General features: G+C 38.2%; 1 protein-coding gene across 1 annotated transcript; it reads left to right on the top strand.

Moving 5' to 3' along the window:
- Positions 1-359: 359 nt before the first annotated feature.
- LOC311222230 (protein EURL) lies at positions 360-17,976 on the top strand. Its single transcript, XM_084306406.1, has 5 exons — positions 360-402; positions 630-760; positions 12,751-13,287; positions 16,515-16,577; positions 17,050-17,976. Exons 2-5 carry the CDS (start codon positions 637-639, stop codon positions 17,208-17,210), a joined length of 885 nt encoding a protein of 294 aa, XP_084162532.1. The 5' UTR covers positions 360-402; positions 630-636; the 3' UTR covers positions 17,211-17,976.
- Positions 17,977-18,241: the final 265 nt, after the last annotated feature.

The raw sequence follows: 18,241 nt of genomic DNA, 5'->3' as shown, positions 1-18,241 counted from the left end.
CACAACTCCCAGCCGTGTTGTCAGGGAACTTTCTCCTTCCCTCCCTCCCTCCATAGGCACAAGGAGTGTGAGGCAACAGCAATCCCCAGGGACCAATTCTTTATTATTTTCCTCAGAATTATGGTAAAACACCATCGCCACCACACGCTCACCAACCCCCCCCCCCCCCCCCCCCCACACACACACACAGGCCCTGGGCGAGCCCAAGCGGCGGCGGCGGGCAGGGGCGCTCTCTGCCGGTGCAGCCGCTTGCAGGCCGGGCGGCCGCCTCGTCCCGCCCCTCCCTCCCCGTCCCGCCCGAGCCCTTGGTGTCGTCCGGAAGCGGCGGGCGGCGCCGTGGGGGCGGACAATAGCGGGGCGCCGGCAGCGGCAGCGGGCGGGCGGCGGTGTTGGAGCGCGGCGGTGAGCGGGGCTGGGCTGGGCTGGGCTGGGCTGAGGGGGGACGCGGGGCTGGGGGCTGCGGGCTCGGGGCTCGCCCCGTGGGGGTCCCGGCCCCGTCGCGGCCGCGTCCGCGTCCCGCGGAAGAAACTTGTCCGGGACGCTGCCTGCCGGGGGGGCGGGGGTTATGCCGTTGTTTCGCGCGGCGGCCGTTGTTAACGGCTCGCGTGTCGCCCCCCCCCCCGCCTCAGGGTCAGGATGAACGAGGAGCAGTTCGTCAGCATCGACCTGGACGACGACAACGTGTGCAGCGTCTGCAAGCTGGGCACCGAGAGGGAGACGCTGTCCTTCTGCCACGTCTGCTTCGAGCTCAACATCGAAGGTAGCGGGGGGTGCTCCCGGGGCTCTCTGGGGCTGCGCGACCCGGGTGAAGCTCGGGGTGGGGAGCACGCCGCGTGCAGAAGTTTTGCTGCGGAGCCCGGCGGCTCGTTAGGTTTCCAGCCGGCGTGGTTCTCCTAGGCTTTCTAAGAGAGCACCCGCTGCCGTCGGGTGTGAGGGTGTGCTCGTGTTTCACCAGCCTCTGCAGCCCCGCGGTGCTTTACCTTCTGGTGCTGAGCCCCGGGGTCTGTCCTGATAGAAAGGAGCGCCTATGCTGCCTTTATTCAAAATCTTTTGCTCAGTGATCAGAGTGGGTTATATACGAAACTTACACTGTGAATTTCAAAGCAAAGTTGTTCTTGGAAGCAGATTAGTGTCTCCTTTGAAGTAAAAATAATCAGAGGTCTGTTTAGTGCTTTCATAAGACGGTAATACATGCAGCATGATAAAGACTGGATTCATAGTCGAACTTCCTTAAAATTTGCAAAGCGTAAAGTAGGAGTTTGGTTTCTTAAAGACTGATCTTGTGTTGTCACTGGCCTCCAGAACAGTATGGATTGAGTAAAAACTTGTATGCTTCTGGAGCACAAAGCCTCGTTTTCCCAACTGTCGTGGTTTAACCCGGTCAGCAGCTAAACACCACGCAGCCGTTCGCTCACCCTCCCCCCTCCCTCTCTGGGACAGGGGAGAGAAATGGAAAGTGAAGCCCGTGAGTTGAGATAAAAACAGTTTAATAAGACAAAATAATAATAATAATAATGATAATAATACAATGATGATAATACTACTACTACTAATAATATGTACAAACAAGTGATGCACAATGCAATTGCTCACCACCTGCTGACCAATGCCCAGCCTAACCCCGAGCAGTCCGGCCCCCTCCCCCCGGCTAGCCACCACTATATATTGTTTAGCATGACATCAGATGGGATGGAATACCCCTTTGGCTAGTTCGGGTCACCTGTCCTGGGTCTGTCCCCTCCCAGCTCTTGCTGCACCCCCAGCCTGCCTGTTGGCAGGACAGAGCAAGAAGCTGAGATATCCTTGGCTTGGTATAAGCATTGTTCTGCAACAATTAAAACATCGGGGTGTTATCAGCACTCTTCTCATCCTAAGCCAAAACATAGCATTCTACCAGCTACTAGGAAGAAAATTAATTCTGTTCTAGCTGAAACCAGGACACCAACAAATTTGCCTATCTTGCTCCTTGTCTTCATGTCTGAAGTAAGTGGCAGGCATGAATGAACAGAATAGAACAGAGATTTCCTTTTTTAAGTCAGATAAGGTATGTTTTGTTTTGTATTTTCTTTTAATGCATAAACATTGTCTCTTGATTTTTTTTGGACAACAAAGTAAGTTGTTCCTCCTTAAACAACCAGTTCTTTTGGCGTTTGCCAGTTCTGTATGCGGGTGACCACCTAGAGTAATCTAAACTGGTACGAGGCAGTTGAATGTGAAGATCTTAAAGCTGTAATGTGAATATTCTCATTTCTTGGTGACAGATAACAGGATATGGTTTGTTTGATATATGTGAGAGTACACTGAAAGTCTGATTGAGTCTTTCTGAGGGGGAGTACTGTGAGATATAAGCATGGTGCCCAGTGAGTGGTCTAGTTTCTTATTCTGAAACACAAGTATAAGACTGTCTGGAATACAGGGGACTATAAGTGTTACGTTCAATATGCTGCTTCTATTGAGCATCTTACTTTTAATGCACGTGTAAGTAATAGAATTGTGTTATCACCTCACAGAAACTTGAAAAATATATTAGCAAATTGGAATTCCTTTCAAATATTGACCCTGTACTTTGTCTTTTAATTAAAAGTTGGGGGTTTAATTAAAAAAAAAAGTATCTTTAAGGCATTTACTAATAGAGGTGATATATATTTTAATATGAACAATGCATTCATGCTTGAGTAGTAGTCTTGCTTTTGTTTAGAAGAGACATGCTTGTATACCTCCACTTTATCATAGAAAACTCTGAGCAGCTGTCTAACCTAAACCAAGATGTCAGTGTGCTTTAATTTGCTTCCTGTTTTCAAATGATAGGTTTGCACCAGAGTTAAGACGCTTCTTTCTGTAGACTCTTTAATTAGAAAAAAAAATGCGTTGCTATTGTTAGAATTAAGTAAGCCAGTTAGATTCAGAATCTATTTTTGTAGTGGAAGTTGTGAAAAAAATAAAATAAATTGCATTAAACATTGCTGGAGCTATTTAAACAGAGCTATTTGTGCTCTGTTTGAAAAGCTATGGACTTGTCAAAGTTTCTTGTAATGGATATTACTTTACAAAATGATCATGTTTTTTAGCTGGAACCATGTTATATTTATTTTTCAGAATTCTAAATAGACTTGATAATAGCAAAGGCGTAGTGTGTGCAGCAGTATAGTCTGCATAATCTCCCAGATTTTCACTTAATTTAAAAAAAGACAACTTGAACAGAATACTGATGAAAGCTCACCTGAAACTGAGGCCATTACGTTCTTAATTTATTTTGCATAGTTAAAGAAAAGTATTAATATCTTGGTCATTGCAGCATCAAAATACCACAATTTCTGATATTCTGTCTTATGTGCTCTTCTTTGAAAAGATGTACTGTTACTTTTATAGGGAGAGGAGGCTTAAGATCAGCAGAGGCTGTGTAAGTGACTTTAGAAAGAATCTTTAAAAGAATTTTTAGCTGAACACTGTATGAGCCAGTTCTTTACCGTATCCAGGGTCACATTCCTTCTACTTCTGGCACATCTGTTACATTCATCTCCTGTATTTTCCTATAACAAAAAGAATGATTTATATGTATCTAGAAGAGCAGTATTTTGAGAGCCCTGGGTAGGGAATGAAACAGAAAATTCATAGTAACTCTGAGTATTATACTGCATATTTTCATACCAACTTGCTGCTTATATTGTAACAAACTTCACATAATGACTTGTTGCACAGAATCAACTGACTGTAAGTTGTGTTAACTCTGTAAATGTGCTATCTATCCCACACATAAGAATAAGTGTCATTCTTGCTAATAGTTTTTTTGAAATCATATTTAAAAATGCAGGAAATTAAAACATATATATATATATATTTTTGTTGTTCAGGTATGTTTTTAAGTGATTCAGGAAGTGAAACAGGTTATTTCATGTTCATGCAACAGCTAGGATACTGCTTAAGGATTGCTTCTTTTTGTATTGGTGTGCATCAAGGGATATTGCAGGAGCTGAAGTATTCCTGCTGTTTGCAGCAGCCAGTGTTAATTTCTGTATAATGTATAAAATTCTGGAAGTCATTTCCTCAGTTTCCTTGTTCAAAAGGATTTAGTATTCTAGTGCTTTAGTGAAACCAATGAGAAAATTCTGTTTCCATTCCTGCCAGCATCTGGTTCTTTAAACCTGTCTGTGGTAAATCCAGACACATGAAACGAACCTAAGCCAAAACTTAGCTGCTTAAACCCCATCTAAAGCAGACTTTCTCAAAGGTATATAAACAAAATGTACTGTACAACAATTTGCACAGTCTCCAAAATAAAATATAGTACATAGCTGCACATTATACATGTAGATAACTACTGGTGTAAGTCTGTATTTTGGACATCTGTGAGTAAAAGTTGTAAAAGTTTGTGTGTAGATGGTGATGTCCTTGATTGTCCTGGTTAAGTAAGATGAGTATTTAGAAACAAATCTAAGAACATCCCAGTGTGTAATGACTGAACAGGCTTCCTCCTGGATCAGTACTGTGATGTGTCTCAGCCTTTACTTTCCTGATGCTTTGTGGTTTTTTGTAACCTTTATTATGGTTGGACAATAGCTTAGTAATGATGCATAATTGAAATAAACATTCAAGTTCTTTTTCCAATCCTTTTATACAGGCTCCTGCACAGAAAGCTTAGTCTGTGGTCTGCATTAGCTAAGTAATCATTGAGTTACTGAACAAGGAAAGCTAGCTCTGTTACTATGAAAATTCTGGTTTTCAATCAGAAATATTGTCTCTGTAATAAATTGTTTTTGAATACTAGATTTATAATGTTTAAAGAGATAAAATTATAGTTTAGGCTAAGATTTGGTGGTATAGTTAATTCACATAAACTGTTGGTTTGATTGCAGCTTGGAGTTCAGCTGTGATGTCTGTCACTGAATTTATTCAGGAGTGATGTGTATGGATTGTAGGGCCCATTTCTCTAAAGTTAACTGGAAGATTGTTAGCAAAATAAGGAGAAAAGGGAGAACGGGTATACAGAATAAACAGAAAGCCAAGATGCAGGTTTAAACAGTCTCCTATTACTTGTCATCAACTATTGTTGAGGAACAGGGAGAGATGGCTGTAGAGGAGAGTTTAGCAATGCTTCTGCTGTTTTTCAGTCTAAAGAATGGGGGGGACAAAAGGGCAGTGTTTCTGTCTATTGTGGTTGCCCTTTCAGCTCATTTAGTTTGAGGATTCATGCTCAGGGAAATCGAATGGATTAAAATACGCGTAAATACCTCATTTATTCCCAAACTAGCCAGAAGGATGGTGATCAGGTGACTTAGGATGTTAGGATACTAACATAATTGCTTAGACTTTAAGATACATAAATCCAATGCTCTGGGAAACAAAGCTGGTTCTGTACAGCAGTTTTAAAGTTGTAGATAGAGTTTAGAATATACAGGTGGTGTGGGTCTGCTGGAATTGGATGTTGGCTTCTGTATGCCCTGTACAGGCAAAGTGAATGTCAGGGATTGTTATGTACTGTTTTGTTTTTCTGAGTAGGTGCAACAGTAGTAATCAACCATTGGAACAGGAAATGGTTTAAATTCATGTTTAAGTAGATTGCATAAGCCAGGAAATGATGTGTTGTATCTCTGTTTGAGACCAGTTTCTTCTCAAGAACCATTTCATTGTAGCATGCAAAAGTGATTAAGTGGACCATGATAGTAAATACATAATACTAACAACAGATCTGAAGTTAGAAGTGCAGACTGGATTATGGTGGTGGAATACAGACACACTTATTTCTTGTGTTTGTATATAGATATAAACAAAAACACCTATTAATGGTGTCCCTACAATCTGCTTTGAGATGCCAATTGCAGGAGTTTCTGTTTCCAGGTTTCCACGTGACTATACCTGTTTGTGCTGTGCTCCTCCTGCTAGAAGGATGTAGGCATCTAGTCCACATTTTGCACAGCATGGAGAGGTGCCTGGAGTGCTGGGCAGTCGTGCTGCCTGTGGGGCTGCTCGGGGTTCTTCAGATACCTCTACATGGTAACATGTTGTGCAACATGGATGTGTCCCTCATTGATGCACGCTCTGTGATCCTCCAAACCATGTGTGGGGAAATCCCAGCTTTGGAAGCTTAATACCCAAATGTATTTGTGCAGACATCACACTCGGCTCTGAAAATTTCAAACTTTGTAATAATCACAGTTTAATTTTCATTATTTGTCATAAATGGTGTATTTATCTTATCCTGTTTTATGCTAGCATGTCATAAGGCAGGATTGTTTAAAAAGTGTCAGTTTGGGGTTTGTAAGAGAAATGAAACTATAATGGATGGGAAAAATCTGTTTGTTTGAGCTGATTTTTATGTACTGTTTTGCTTATCTGTCACTGCTGACTATGATAACATCTTGGAGAATACTAACTGACAAGTAAACCGGCTTGCTTCCTTTTGTGTTTAGAGGTGAAAAACAGCTGAATTGTAAATGACAGGAGTTGAAACCAAAATCTATATTGCAGGCCTTCTAATATGAAAGAGGATGTAGGGAGTAGATAACACAGTAGTTACACTGGTTAATGTTAAGTGTAGTTACGTTTCCATGATCCTTTAAAGTGTGGAGAGACTCACAGCATCTTAAGCAATTTCAGCATAAGATCTAGTGCATTCTGGTCTCAAGATTGAGGCAAAGGTGCTATAAACAATTCTGTCTTAGCTTTTTTGTATTTTAAGGTCTATAAAATCTTGTGTAATATTCTTATTCTTCATTCTCAGTGTTCATCTTTGAAAAATGTGGTTTTGTTCTTAAAAGTTGCAAGTACTCACATTTTTTTCCCCTCTTATGCTGTATAGAAGAATATCTTACTGAAATATGGAAGAATATCTTACTGAAATAAATTAGGTGCAAACTGCTGTCTTACTTTCATTCTGTTCTAAAATACGTCTTTTTTTAATGCTAATAAAATAACAAATAACTTGTTATTCTGGCAAAAAAAGCTAAAAACTTTCATCATTGTCCTTTAGGGTAGACAGATGAAAACTTGTTTTAAGGTAGCATTTACGGTCCAGGGGCATGACTCATTTCTGCAACTTGAATGGACTTGTGGAACTAGCTGCAGCTTCCAGTAAACCTCTTAGCTATGAGTTCAAGTTCAAACATGGTTGGAGATGCTGTTCTTAATCCTTTGAGTGCCATACAAGTATTGCCGAGTAAATAGAGCTGTGTGGCTAGTCCTAAAACTGTTTTTGAACTCTCTTAACTTAGGGAAGTTTGTACATGCAAGTATGTAATAAGAGCAGGTAATGTTACTTTGGCATCATCCCGAATACAGAAATACTGTCTCATGGCTTCCATTCTCTTCTAGGTCAGCTTAGTAGCTTTCTCTTATAAAGTGAAACATCTCTGGCATAGTTTCTGTAGTAAAGTTTTCTGCAGAATGCATCAACTCATCTCATGTAATAGAAAAATCTCTTCCTAGATAGTAGCTTATAGGGAATGTGAGTTTTGAAAATATGCTTAAAGGCTCAGTTGGATTTATGTTGTCCTATATAGGATGTTTGCTATGTGGCAAAGTACATGTAAGTTGATAGAAATGTAATGGGAGGTCTTGATTACACACTTGATAAATGGGGAGCACTGGCTTTATCAAACAAAAATGAAGAGAGAATTTTAATTTATGAAAAAAAGATAATATCTAGTCATTACTGGTTGTCTGCTTTTGGAATTTAATGAATGGCACTGGCATTTTTCCTTCCAGCTAATCTAACAAATCAGAAGACTTAAATGAAACTGCATGCATACACTTGAAAATAGCATTTGGCTTTAAGTCCTGTGAGGCAGATGTATTGGAGATAAGTCTATAATGGCCCCATTTTTCAGTGTTGGCAGAATTGTACAACTGAAGAATAACAGGTCTCCCCACCCCTTGTCATTTAGATGTGAGGGTGACTTGCTGTCACAGTTTGCCATGGGCTGGTTTTATTTAATGCATTTTGAAGAGGTCTTGGGGCAAGAGCCCTCCTCTTACAGCAGTCTGAGTGATCTGACTTGTAGATGGACATGAATGTTTATGTCCATGAAACAACATCTTGGGAAGCATTTCCTTTCGTTTCGCATGTCCTAGTCCTGCATGCAAGAAAAAATCAAAATTGAGCTTGTCTGATCTTAATGTTTTCAATGGAGGTGAGCAGTTGTTCAGGGGCCGTTTCAGAGGCCAGTTAAAGCATTGGTGTTTCAAGAGCAGTACTGTGTAGTCACAGAAGACAGCTGGGGAGAACAGTAACTGGAATGTTTCAGGAAGTTAAAGCCAGTGCATCCTGTGAAAATCCCAAGAACTGACTGATAGACAGTAGTCATACATCCACACTGTGATACTACTCGTTGTGAAGTACAGAAGTCTTACTTTGTTTTATTTGTCTCTGTGTTCGTAGTGTTAAATAAAGTAGCCTGTCCTCTAAAACTGAATTATCTTTGTGTCATTTAATCCATGTCAGTTTACCAGGTGGTAGATTTTCTGAAGTGGTGATGAAGAAAAATATGGAGTATTACTTCTTAGTAAAAAGAAATAAGCATCTTTTCTGCCTCATAAAGCTGATGGTATTGCCCAGAACAGAAGGACTTATGTCAAAGGAAAGTACTCTTAGTTGCTGTAATTCTGGTAGGTTATTGCTAGTTTGTGCTGGCACAGCAGCTACTGTGAATCCTCAGATCTTGGGATAAAATTCTAAAATGGTAGTGGCAGATGTTATGCATATCCTCTGTATGGGAAGGGACTGTCACCTTAGTACAGCAGAGAGGATTGTTTTTGTGTGTGTTTGTTAACATAGAAACTCATACCAGGTGAAAGATGAAGCAATTCTGCTAGCCTAAAGACAACTTCCAAACCACTTCTGTAAGTTTGCTGTTCCTTATTTTATTGAAGAACATCTAGATGGAACTCCAGGGTTCTAACTTCTAAGAGGAGAGGGTGGTTGTAAATTCTGATTTGGGATGGGATTTTTATTCTTGTAGATCGGAAGTTTTTGTAATAACTGGCCCCATGTTTGGAAATAATGCTGTTATGGCTAGTATCCTGTGGCTTATAAATAGCAAAACTTAAAACTTCTGAAGGAATGTTTTTTTTCTTCTATAATAGGTGTGCCTGAAATTAGCAACTGTTATTACTGAATTCTGAAAAGTTCATTTCTTTGAGCAGCGTGTCTCTGGAGTGGGAAAGTTAACGACGCTCAAAACTCTAATGGAAGATAAACTTAACAGTAGGAGAGACTGCTAAATTGCTTTAAGTTCATGTCAGAGACATAAAAATCAGATGGGGCTTCATAAAGCCATGCTATGTTTTCTCTTGTTCTGTATGACTGATAATTGTGTGTTTTCTATTTTGAGTACTCTTACACCCTCTGGAAAAGAAGAGGTCATGCCTAGAAAATGGTTCAATTAAAGAATGCTGAGACTTTCAGTGGTGTGGGGGTTTTTTCTTCCTGTTGTTGTTTTATTCATACAATAGTCCTCTATTTTGCTGAAAGCAAGATTCACAGCAATAGGGAATTGTTTAACATCTGCAGTGAAGATGAAGTGTGTGAGCCTTGGAACCTGATCTGTGTCCCTTAGCCAGCTGCATTTCTACTCTAGGATTTCCTATACACTTTCTAGTAGAATTTGCTGGGGTTTGTCAGCACCTAATCTAGGCTGGGATTCTCTGCTTTTGTCTTCTGAAGGGTCAACCTCTGAATAAATGTGTTTGGAGTGTTCTATTAAAAAATTATCAGGATAGGGCTTCTTAGACCAATATATGAAAACTATGTAGTGCAACATACTTTGTTCAAATGCGTGTTTCATATCTGTAAGTGTTCTGAAAATAACTTCAGAGAAGCTTTTGATACTTCTATATCATTAGCAGCCCCGTAAACTATTTTAAGACCACAGAGCTCGTGTATTTGGCTTCAAAAATTCTATATTGGAGCTCAAGGTTTTTACCTGTGCTTGACTATGAGTGCACATTCAGTTTTGTGTATTCAGTATCCAATTTTAAAAAATATTTAATATTCTTTTAGAATGTTTTTTTCATTGTACTCCTGTTTCTTATTTGCCTTTCTGCTGTTTTGTGAAAAGAAGATATCATAGTCTGTCAATTGATTATTAGTACTTACTAGTTTATTTTCACACATTCACCATTTAATGTGTAAATCCTAATGTCCAAAAATCAAAAAGAGCATTTTAAAAGAACAACATTTATAAATTTGTTTGCTCTAATGCTGATTAGAACTTGTTTCTGGACAAGTAATGTGTTACTGTAATGGAAATAAAAAGGCAGAAAGCCTCAGATCTATGTTTGGTTTTTTTTTTGTTTGTTTTGTTTTTTTAACGTATTTTAAGTGAAGCTGTAGTATTCTGTCATTTGTTGTGCAAGTGTTTCTTTTGTGATTGCCTCAGAAGTGATAGTGTGCATACACGAGGAAGCGTAGCCTGACCTGCTTCTACAGCCATGCCAGACAGAGGAGCTAAACGCAAGAGGCTATGCCTCAGAACTAGTGCTGGGAGTATTTCACTGAACTAGCAAGACTCTGTTCTTGTATTTTTAATAAAAACAGTGTTGTAGTTCTTCCCCCAGTTTTGGGAGGATGGTGGGCTGGGAGAAGGGTAGAAGTAAAACAGGTGGTAGAACCTGTTAAGAGCCAGGAGCTAGAATCAGTCTGTGCAAAACTGTGTTTGCCCCAGCCATCCTTAACTGTGCTTCCGGTGGTTCCTTTTCGTCTCTTTAACCAAATCTTCAAGTATTTGCTTTAGGTGGGATTTCTCTGTCCTGTCACTAGAAGACATTGGCTTCATTCATTCATCTTGCGATGAAATTAAGTTGGTTCCTGAGAGCTACTTTATGGAAAATTGTACAAGACTTTTTCCTTCCAATCTGTTGAAGTTTTCTGTAAGTTTAAACCAAACAACAACAAAAAGTACAAAGAATCACTTGGGTAAAGCAAAGAGCATTGAACAAATTAGTTTTTGTCAAGTTTGAAATGTGACTGTCTCACAACTTCAGTTGACAGTGTTTTCTGTTTCTTCATGGCTTAATGATTTAGTTTATATCATACTACCCAAGTTAAACAGACTTGCTATAATCATACTGATAAGCTCTGAAGATAAATGATTTGCCTTTCCTTGTTTTCACTGGGAATGTTTTTTGTTTTTGTTATTATTTTAAATTTTTTGGAGGGAGAGAGGGGAAAATAGTCATTGCAAGCAGACAGATCACTTAGAGCTAAGAAAAGGTAGTGGATTAGTGGATGGTTATTTGCTGAAAGAGGTTGAAAGATTTTTGAGGTGCTGGGTAAGGATCTTGATTTTATAGCTATAGAGATGACACATGTACTTTGTATTTTGTTTCCTTCTTGAAAACTGCCTCTGGCTAGGATTTGTTTTTTTGTTTGCTTCAATACTTAGTTCCTGGACAGAAGGAGTACCTGTTTTCATGACTTTACCTTTATCCTCTGCTGCTGAGCACAAAATAAATTTCACTGTCGTCATCTTTCATTGCCCATTCTTGTCATTTTGACCTATAAATTGTATGTACGCTCTTACAAACAAGGCCTCAGTAACTCAGTAGCACTCCTGAGTTTCACTGATGTCTAGAGAGTAGAAAATAAAGAAAAATTGTAATGGCTCATCTCCCTGTTTTACCTCCCAAATACGGAACATCAGTTACTGCTACGTGAGAGATTCAAAATAAAGTGCTTGGATTTGTTTTCAGGACTTAATATTAAGAATCTTACCTTTGAAGACATCAGTAAGCATTGGGCACCTTCAAATAGTGGTTCTCAGAAATGCTTCTTGTTGTAATCAGGGACATAATTGTGTTACATAATTTTTTGTTCACATTGGGACCTTCCCAGGTAGCGTACTGACTGAGGTAAGCCAGACTGCTCAGTATTCTGAACTCGGATACTGAATCTACTGCATAGGTAAATCTGAACAAAAATAAGTATCCACTGAAGCTGAAAAGTTATTTTGTAGTGGAGTACTATTCACTTTATGAAATAGTAATTTCTCATGCCATCTGTCTGAACAACTGTTGATCTTCACAGATTGTGTTCCTTTTTACAATGTCAATCACTATCAATTACTTTGAGGTTTCAGTAAATTACCTGCTGTAGTTATTTAAATAGTCTTTGAAGGAGGACAAGCAAAGAGGAGAACAAGCATCCATATTACATGGAATTAATTTCCAGACAATTTAATGTTGGCAAACGTAGACAGTGCTAGAACTCAATTCTCAACCTGGGCTACAGGCTTGTACTCCTGCAAAATAATAAACTGTGACCGAAGTCTGAATTATGTTTAAGTACTTGACAAAACCTGGGCGCTGCAGTATTGGTGGACCAAATGGCTCATAACATTATACATAGAAGGCGAGAGCATGAATGGCTGTTATCAGAATGCTCTTCGCTATTGTTCAGTGGAAATGTCTGATATGTAGTTAGAGTTACTTAGGGCAAATTATAAATGTCTGTTTCATCCAATATACGTGCGGCTGGCAGCATGCTTAATCTGTGTTATCACATAGGAGGCACATGGAGGTAACCTGTAAGTCTGAGTCCTGCACTAGAGATTACTAGTGTGAAGGATTTGAGATTGGGTGGTATTTCAGATCATTTAGGTTATCATCCCATACCAGGCTTACTTCAGTGATGGGACTATTAATATGAAAGCATCAGTAAATGTTTTATTTTATTGGTTGCTTGTGAGTAAAGGTTTTGAAAAATTAGTTTGAATAAACAGTAAGTGAGCTCTGCTTTTTTTTTTATTGTCTTTACAGGAGTACCAAAGTCGGATCTTCTACATACAAGATCTTTAAGGGGCCACAGAGACTGCTTTGAAAAATTCCACTTAATAGCAAATCAGGACTGTCCACGGTCAAAGCTCTCTAAAAGTACATACGCAGAAGTAAAAAATATCTTGAGCAAAAAAATTAACTGGATCATACAGTATGCACAAAACAAGGATTTAGACTCTGATTCTGAAAGCTCAAAAACATCCCAACATCCATTTTTTAACTTCAGACATCAGACTGATAGGAAATTACTGCCGCAGTTTGACTCCCCAGTACCTAGATACTCTGCAAAATGGATAGATGGAAATTCCGGAAACATCTCAAGCTGCTCACAAAGTCTTTTAGAACAAAGAGAATCCTCTGATTTCAGACTTGGTATGTTACAAGAAACAGGTGCTACGTTCTGCTGCAACAGTGTTTTGTGGTCTAATCACAGCCAAGCCCAGAAACCCGAAAAAGCTGAAAGTGATTCATGCACTAGTGTTCCTCATCACAGGCATCCTCATTACAGCAGGGAAGAATGTAAGTATGTATCTATCTATTTACATGCAGCCTCACAAGTGGGGGGCATCTCCTGAAATATCCCTTGACCACTATATGTTACCACAAGGCATTAATTCACAGACAGAAATGCATCTTTTAACAGTTTAGAATTACTGTAAAATCTGTGGGAAAATGTGGTTACGTAGTTAAGTAGATAGTTTTCGTGGGTGGAGAAGTGGGTTTTTGTTCATTTTCTTTTTTTTTTTTTTTAACTTCCCTGATAGTTATACAACAAAGCAATACACGGCCTGTCTAATTTATGTTTTAAAGAAAAGATACATTTGACTGCAGTGTCTTTAATACGTCAGTCATGACAGTCACACTGTGCTTGTGCAGACTATTAGACTCCTGAAAGCAACCATCTTGTTGAACATCAATAGTGTCTTGAGTTACCTTTTGGACGGAGCTGCCTTAAACAATAGAGGAAACTAGAGGTAAAGTAACAGAGCAAACTTGTGAAGCAATGTACAGAATTAAACATTCTTAAAAGCAGCAGACTCTCCACGTGCACTTCTAGTTTCGTTTGTTTTCTGCTTGTTGAGCATAAGAAAAAATAAGTTTTCCTGTTATTTCAGGAAAAGTGACTGGAAGAGTCTTCAGACATACATCTAGGTTATTGGAATCTTTGGAATCAAGTTACATAAGATGTGTCAAGTGCAAGATCCTAGAGATCCGTACAGTTACCTTGATGCTTCTAAACAGTTCTTAGTCCTAATCTAGCATACATTAACTCTTACTTTTGTAAATGAGGAAAGTAATTGGAGAGTGTTTTTGAATTTCAAAAGACCTGAGAAAGAAGATGAAAAAGCTAGTAAAATGTTCAGTGGAAAACTTAGATAATGGAAAAAAGGCAACAACAGAATTTGGAATGAGAGAGTGAGAGAAAGGGGTGCTGTAAGATTTGGAATTGGTTTCCTTAGACTCCCATTTTTAATAAACTAACAGAACTTGTCCTTGTAAAGTTTGCTTATTTCTCATTCTTTACAAGACAATTTTAACTGATGTATGATGTTTTTTATTGTATTTGTTGTAAATTAGCAGTTGCAGTGCCATAAATCAAACCAGATATGCTGTGCTGTTTGACCACCTGTCCTCTGGAGTCATAAATTGGAATTAAATAAATCAGGACAGCATTTAACAGAGGAATTATGAAAGCTTGACCTGGTTTATGGGGTTATCTAACTGAAGTTAGTCACTTTGAATTTATCTCTCTGATCTCAGGACAAAGGAACATAAAACTCTTTTTGAGCACAATAACATTTTTTTCCTTTCTGCTATGACTGCATCATATGCTTTTAAGGCATTTTTGCTTTGTGTTTTAAATAATGTTAAAATAAATTACTTATCTTTTCTGCCTTGTAAGATATTCATTTGGAAACTTCGTGCTTATGTAAAGTTCATTTAAGAGAAAAATCTAGTAGGACCATGTATGCTGAAGTTAGGTCCATTCTTATTGCAGCACCAGCACTGTAACAACGTAATATTCTATTAAAAAAAAATGTTGCTAATGTAACTGTAAATATCTTGGTCAGTATTTTTTAAATTTCCTCAGCTGTGCATAGAAAAACTTATTTAAATTTGGTATTCTATTCCTGTATCAGAATTATGGGACATAACACAGACCTGTCCTGATACACACAAAGAGGAGGGAAATGTGTGAACCTGCCTACCTGCTGCAGCTAATGAAATGTTGATGAAAATAATGAAATAGAAAGTGACTTCCTACCCCTGGGTATAGAAAGAAGGGAAGACTTATTGATTTTGTTTCCTTTGTTCTTTTAAAATTATTAATTACCATATTAAATCTGATCAGACCTTTCATGGAGATTAAAAAACATCAACTTAAAGTATGGTAATTTGTGGGAAAATCTGTTCTATTGAGTTGAAGGTTAGGAGAAGCACTGCTGTAATCGGCTGTTGGAGGAGACAGGTGGAACTGTTCCTCTGTTAAGTGGCCTTATGTTGTGAGCAGCTACAAGCAGGCTATCTTAGCTCTTGCCAACTTCTTTAGTTTGGCAATAATAAGAGAAAGTTAATAACCCACAATTGCAAGATGTGAGAAAGATTGGAAGAGAAGGCTTAGCATAACAGAATAGTCTTTTGGGCAAATAAAAATCAGCCTCATCAGAATTTGTGTTTTAAAATTAACAATACAGAAACTTCTGGCATTCAAAAATCCCTGAACAAAAGCTGTGTGATTGCAGTATGGTCTCTGCCCTGTGGTGTGCAGTGTGTTTTGCTAAGCTGCAGCACTAAGAGGCAGGATTTACAAGGTCTTAAAGTTTGTTTCAGCATCCTGTAACTTCCTGTGGTGGCCAGGCTTGTCAGTTTTTACCATCCAGCCCTGGGGCATTTCAGCAGTAGATGTGGCACCAAGCTCTGCCCACCGCACCTGGGTTGAGGGACTTCTAGGAAGGAGGCCTCTGCTTCCTTGCTTGCTACTGTTGATTGAGAGCTGTGTAGAATACTTTCAAAATTCCCTACTTGAAGGTTTAATATGCATTTTCTCCAAGGATGAGCAATGTGCATGTCTTAGAATAGCCTTATATATAGGAGGAATTATGAATGATGAAGAGGGTCTTTTAGTTCTCTCTAGGAATGTAACAGAAGAAAGTGAGAAATAAACTTTTTATATGTTAGTCTTTGCTTGTATCAAACAAAGATTTTTTTCATTGTTTTTCATTGTTTATCACTAAGTTACTGTATGGAAATTGTATACAGTATTTCTATATGCATAAGGCACAAAACTTTATAGGTAACAGATGTAGCTGCATGATAAGTCTGTTCAGAAGCAATTTTCTAAGGGCTTGCAAATGTAGCAGAACTCACTTCAGTATTGTCCACTTGCTTGCAATTAAACGGTTGTACTTGCAGGGAAGTGTGGAAAACATGTTTTGCTGTCAGAACTGAAGTCCAAGGAATGTTAAAAGGGGACATGCAATTCTGATTCTAGATACTTGTATTTTGAGTGCTTGAGCTTGCATCTTCTTGATGCGAAGGAAGGGGCTTTCTTTGGACTAGATACTTGTCTATGTCAGCATAAGAGAATTTTCAAACTTTCCAAAATTACTAATAAACAATGTGGCCTCTAGTTTACTGTCACACCTGTTGATCATTTGAAAGCAAATAAAAACAATTTGATAAAATGACAATCTGTTTAGAGGTGTTTGTTACTTTAGAAGTGATAATGGATTTTATTCTTACAGTGAACACGATGACTCCCGGAGAGTTAAAGCAACTTAATGAAAAACTTCTCAAGCAAATCCAGGGTGAGAATTTTTCAGTACTCTTTGTTTTGCCTTTGTGCTGCTTTGTGGTAAATAAAATCTTGTTTAAAAAGAAGTTGTAATGGCTTTGCTATCAGTTAAGTTTGGAATTAAGATCACTTTACATCCAATCACTACATATAGGAAGAAGCTTCTATGTGCTTTATTATGTAACCTTACTGGGTGAAACAGATTTGCACTTAATATGTATTTTTGTTATACATGTATTTTTTGCACTGGATTCAACTTTATTTCAAGTTACTAATTGTTCCACCTTGACTTGGGTCACCTAAAACAAAACTAGAGATCCCGTTCAGTTTACAATGCATATACCAAGCTGTGCTGGAACTAAACAGTGTTCTTATGAGTGAGCCACTTAAATACCTGTGCCTTTTAAATAGTAATGTTCACCATTACTTGTTATCCCTATGAAAGTAGAGTGGTGAAGTGCATTAACCTAATGATGTTCTTGCAGATGTGTTCGAGGAGCTGACACAGCAAGTCCAAGAAAAGGACTCTTTGGCCTCAGAACTGAATGTCCGTCACATTGCTATTGAGCAGTTGCTGAAGAACTACTCCAAATTGCCGTGTCTACAAATGGGACGTGCAGGAATGAAAACAAATGTCCCCATATAATGGGGATACAACTCATATCCCCTGTATAGCTAACTTTCCCTGGTGGCTTTGATAACTGCTACACAAATATTTAGAAGCTTTTGAGGAAACTTGGGCAGCTTGCTCTTTGCATTCCTAATCCTAATAAGAAGTCTTATTCCACTTTGGTTTTAACAAAATAGGCAAATATCATAGATACTAAAATAACTGTAGTAAGGCCTATTCCCACTCTGGCTTTTTTTGCCCATAATGACGCATGAGCCTTGAACTGAATTTTGTTTTGTTGATAATTGTTTCTAACAAGGAATGACCTGAAGCCTGTAAATCTGCCTACTTTATACGGAGGAAAAAAAAGCTTTGATCAGATCTGATCATGTTACATCCAAGAGAGCTTTAAGGGAAAAACAGTATTAGTGAAACACATTTTCTTATTTATTACAAGCAATATTTTATTATTGAAATTTTATACTAAATATTACTATTTTAGGTACTTTTTCAGATCTCTTTATAAAATGTCTGAATTACTCTGTGTAATGTTTATGCCTTGTGTATGATTGTTTATCCTTTTTCAGGTCAGTATCTTTCATGATACAATTTAAAAAAAACTTTTTTCCCAAAGAGATAAATTTCACATGTTAATTCACATGAATTTCACATGTGCATCATTTATTTTTATCAAATTTATAAGTGAAGAATTTAGTTCATAAGATGTTTAAAAAAAAAAAAAGAGAAAAAGCACAGCACTTCTGTTTAAAAAAAACATACTTTGGATTTAATACATAAAAGTTGTTTTTGTATGTGTGAAATTTTCAATGCTGAAAAAATGATTTCAAAGAAACTAAATAAATTTGTAATACTACAAAACCGTTTTGTGTTTTCTATGATATTAGATTCCAATGTGATAGTATTTCTATTTTTTACATTCTAAAAAAAATAGAGACTTTTATCAGTTAATCATACTGAAAAATTCAAGTTAATCTTTGCTGAAAAGACCGTAGAGTTATATTTGTATAAATGAAAGTTAGAGAGTTGCCCTGAAAAAGTCAGGGATG

Source organism: Netta rufina, assembly GCF_964035555.1.
Source record: "Netta rufina genome assembly, chromosome: 1".
Classification (NCBI taxonomy): Eukaryota; Metazoa; Chordata; class Aves; order Anseriformes; family Anatidae; genus Netta; species Netta rufina.
This window is presented reverse-complemented; position numbering and strand designations above follow the sequence as displayed.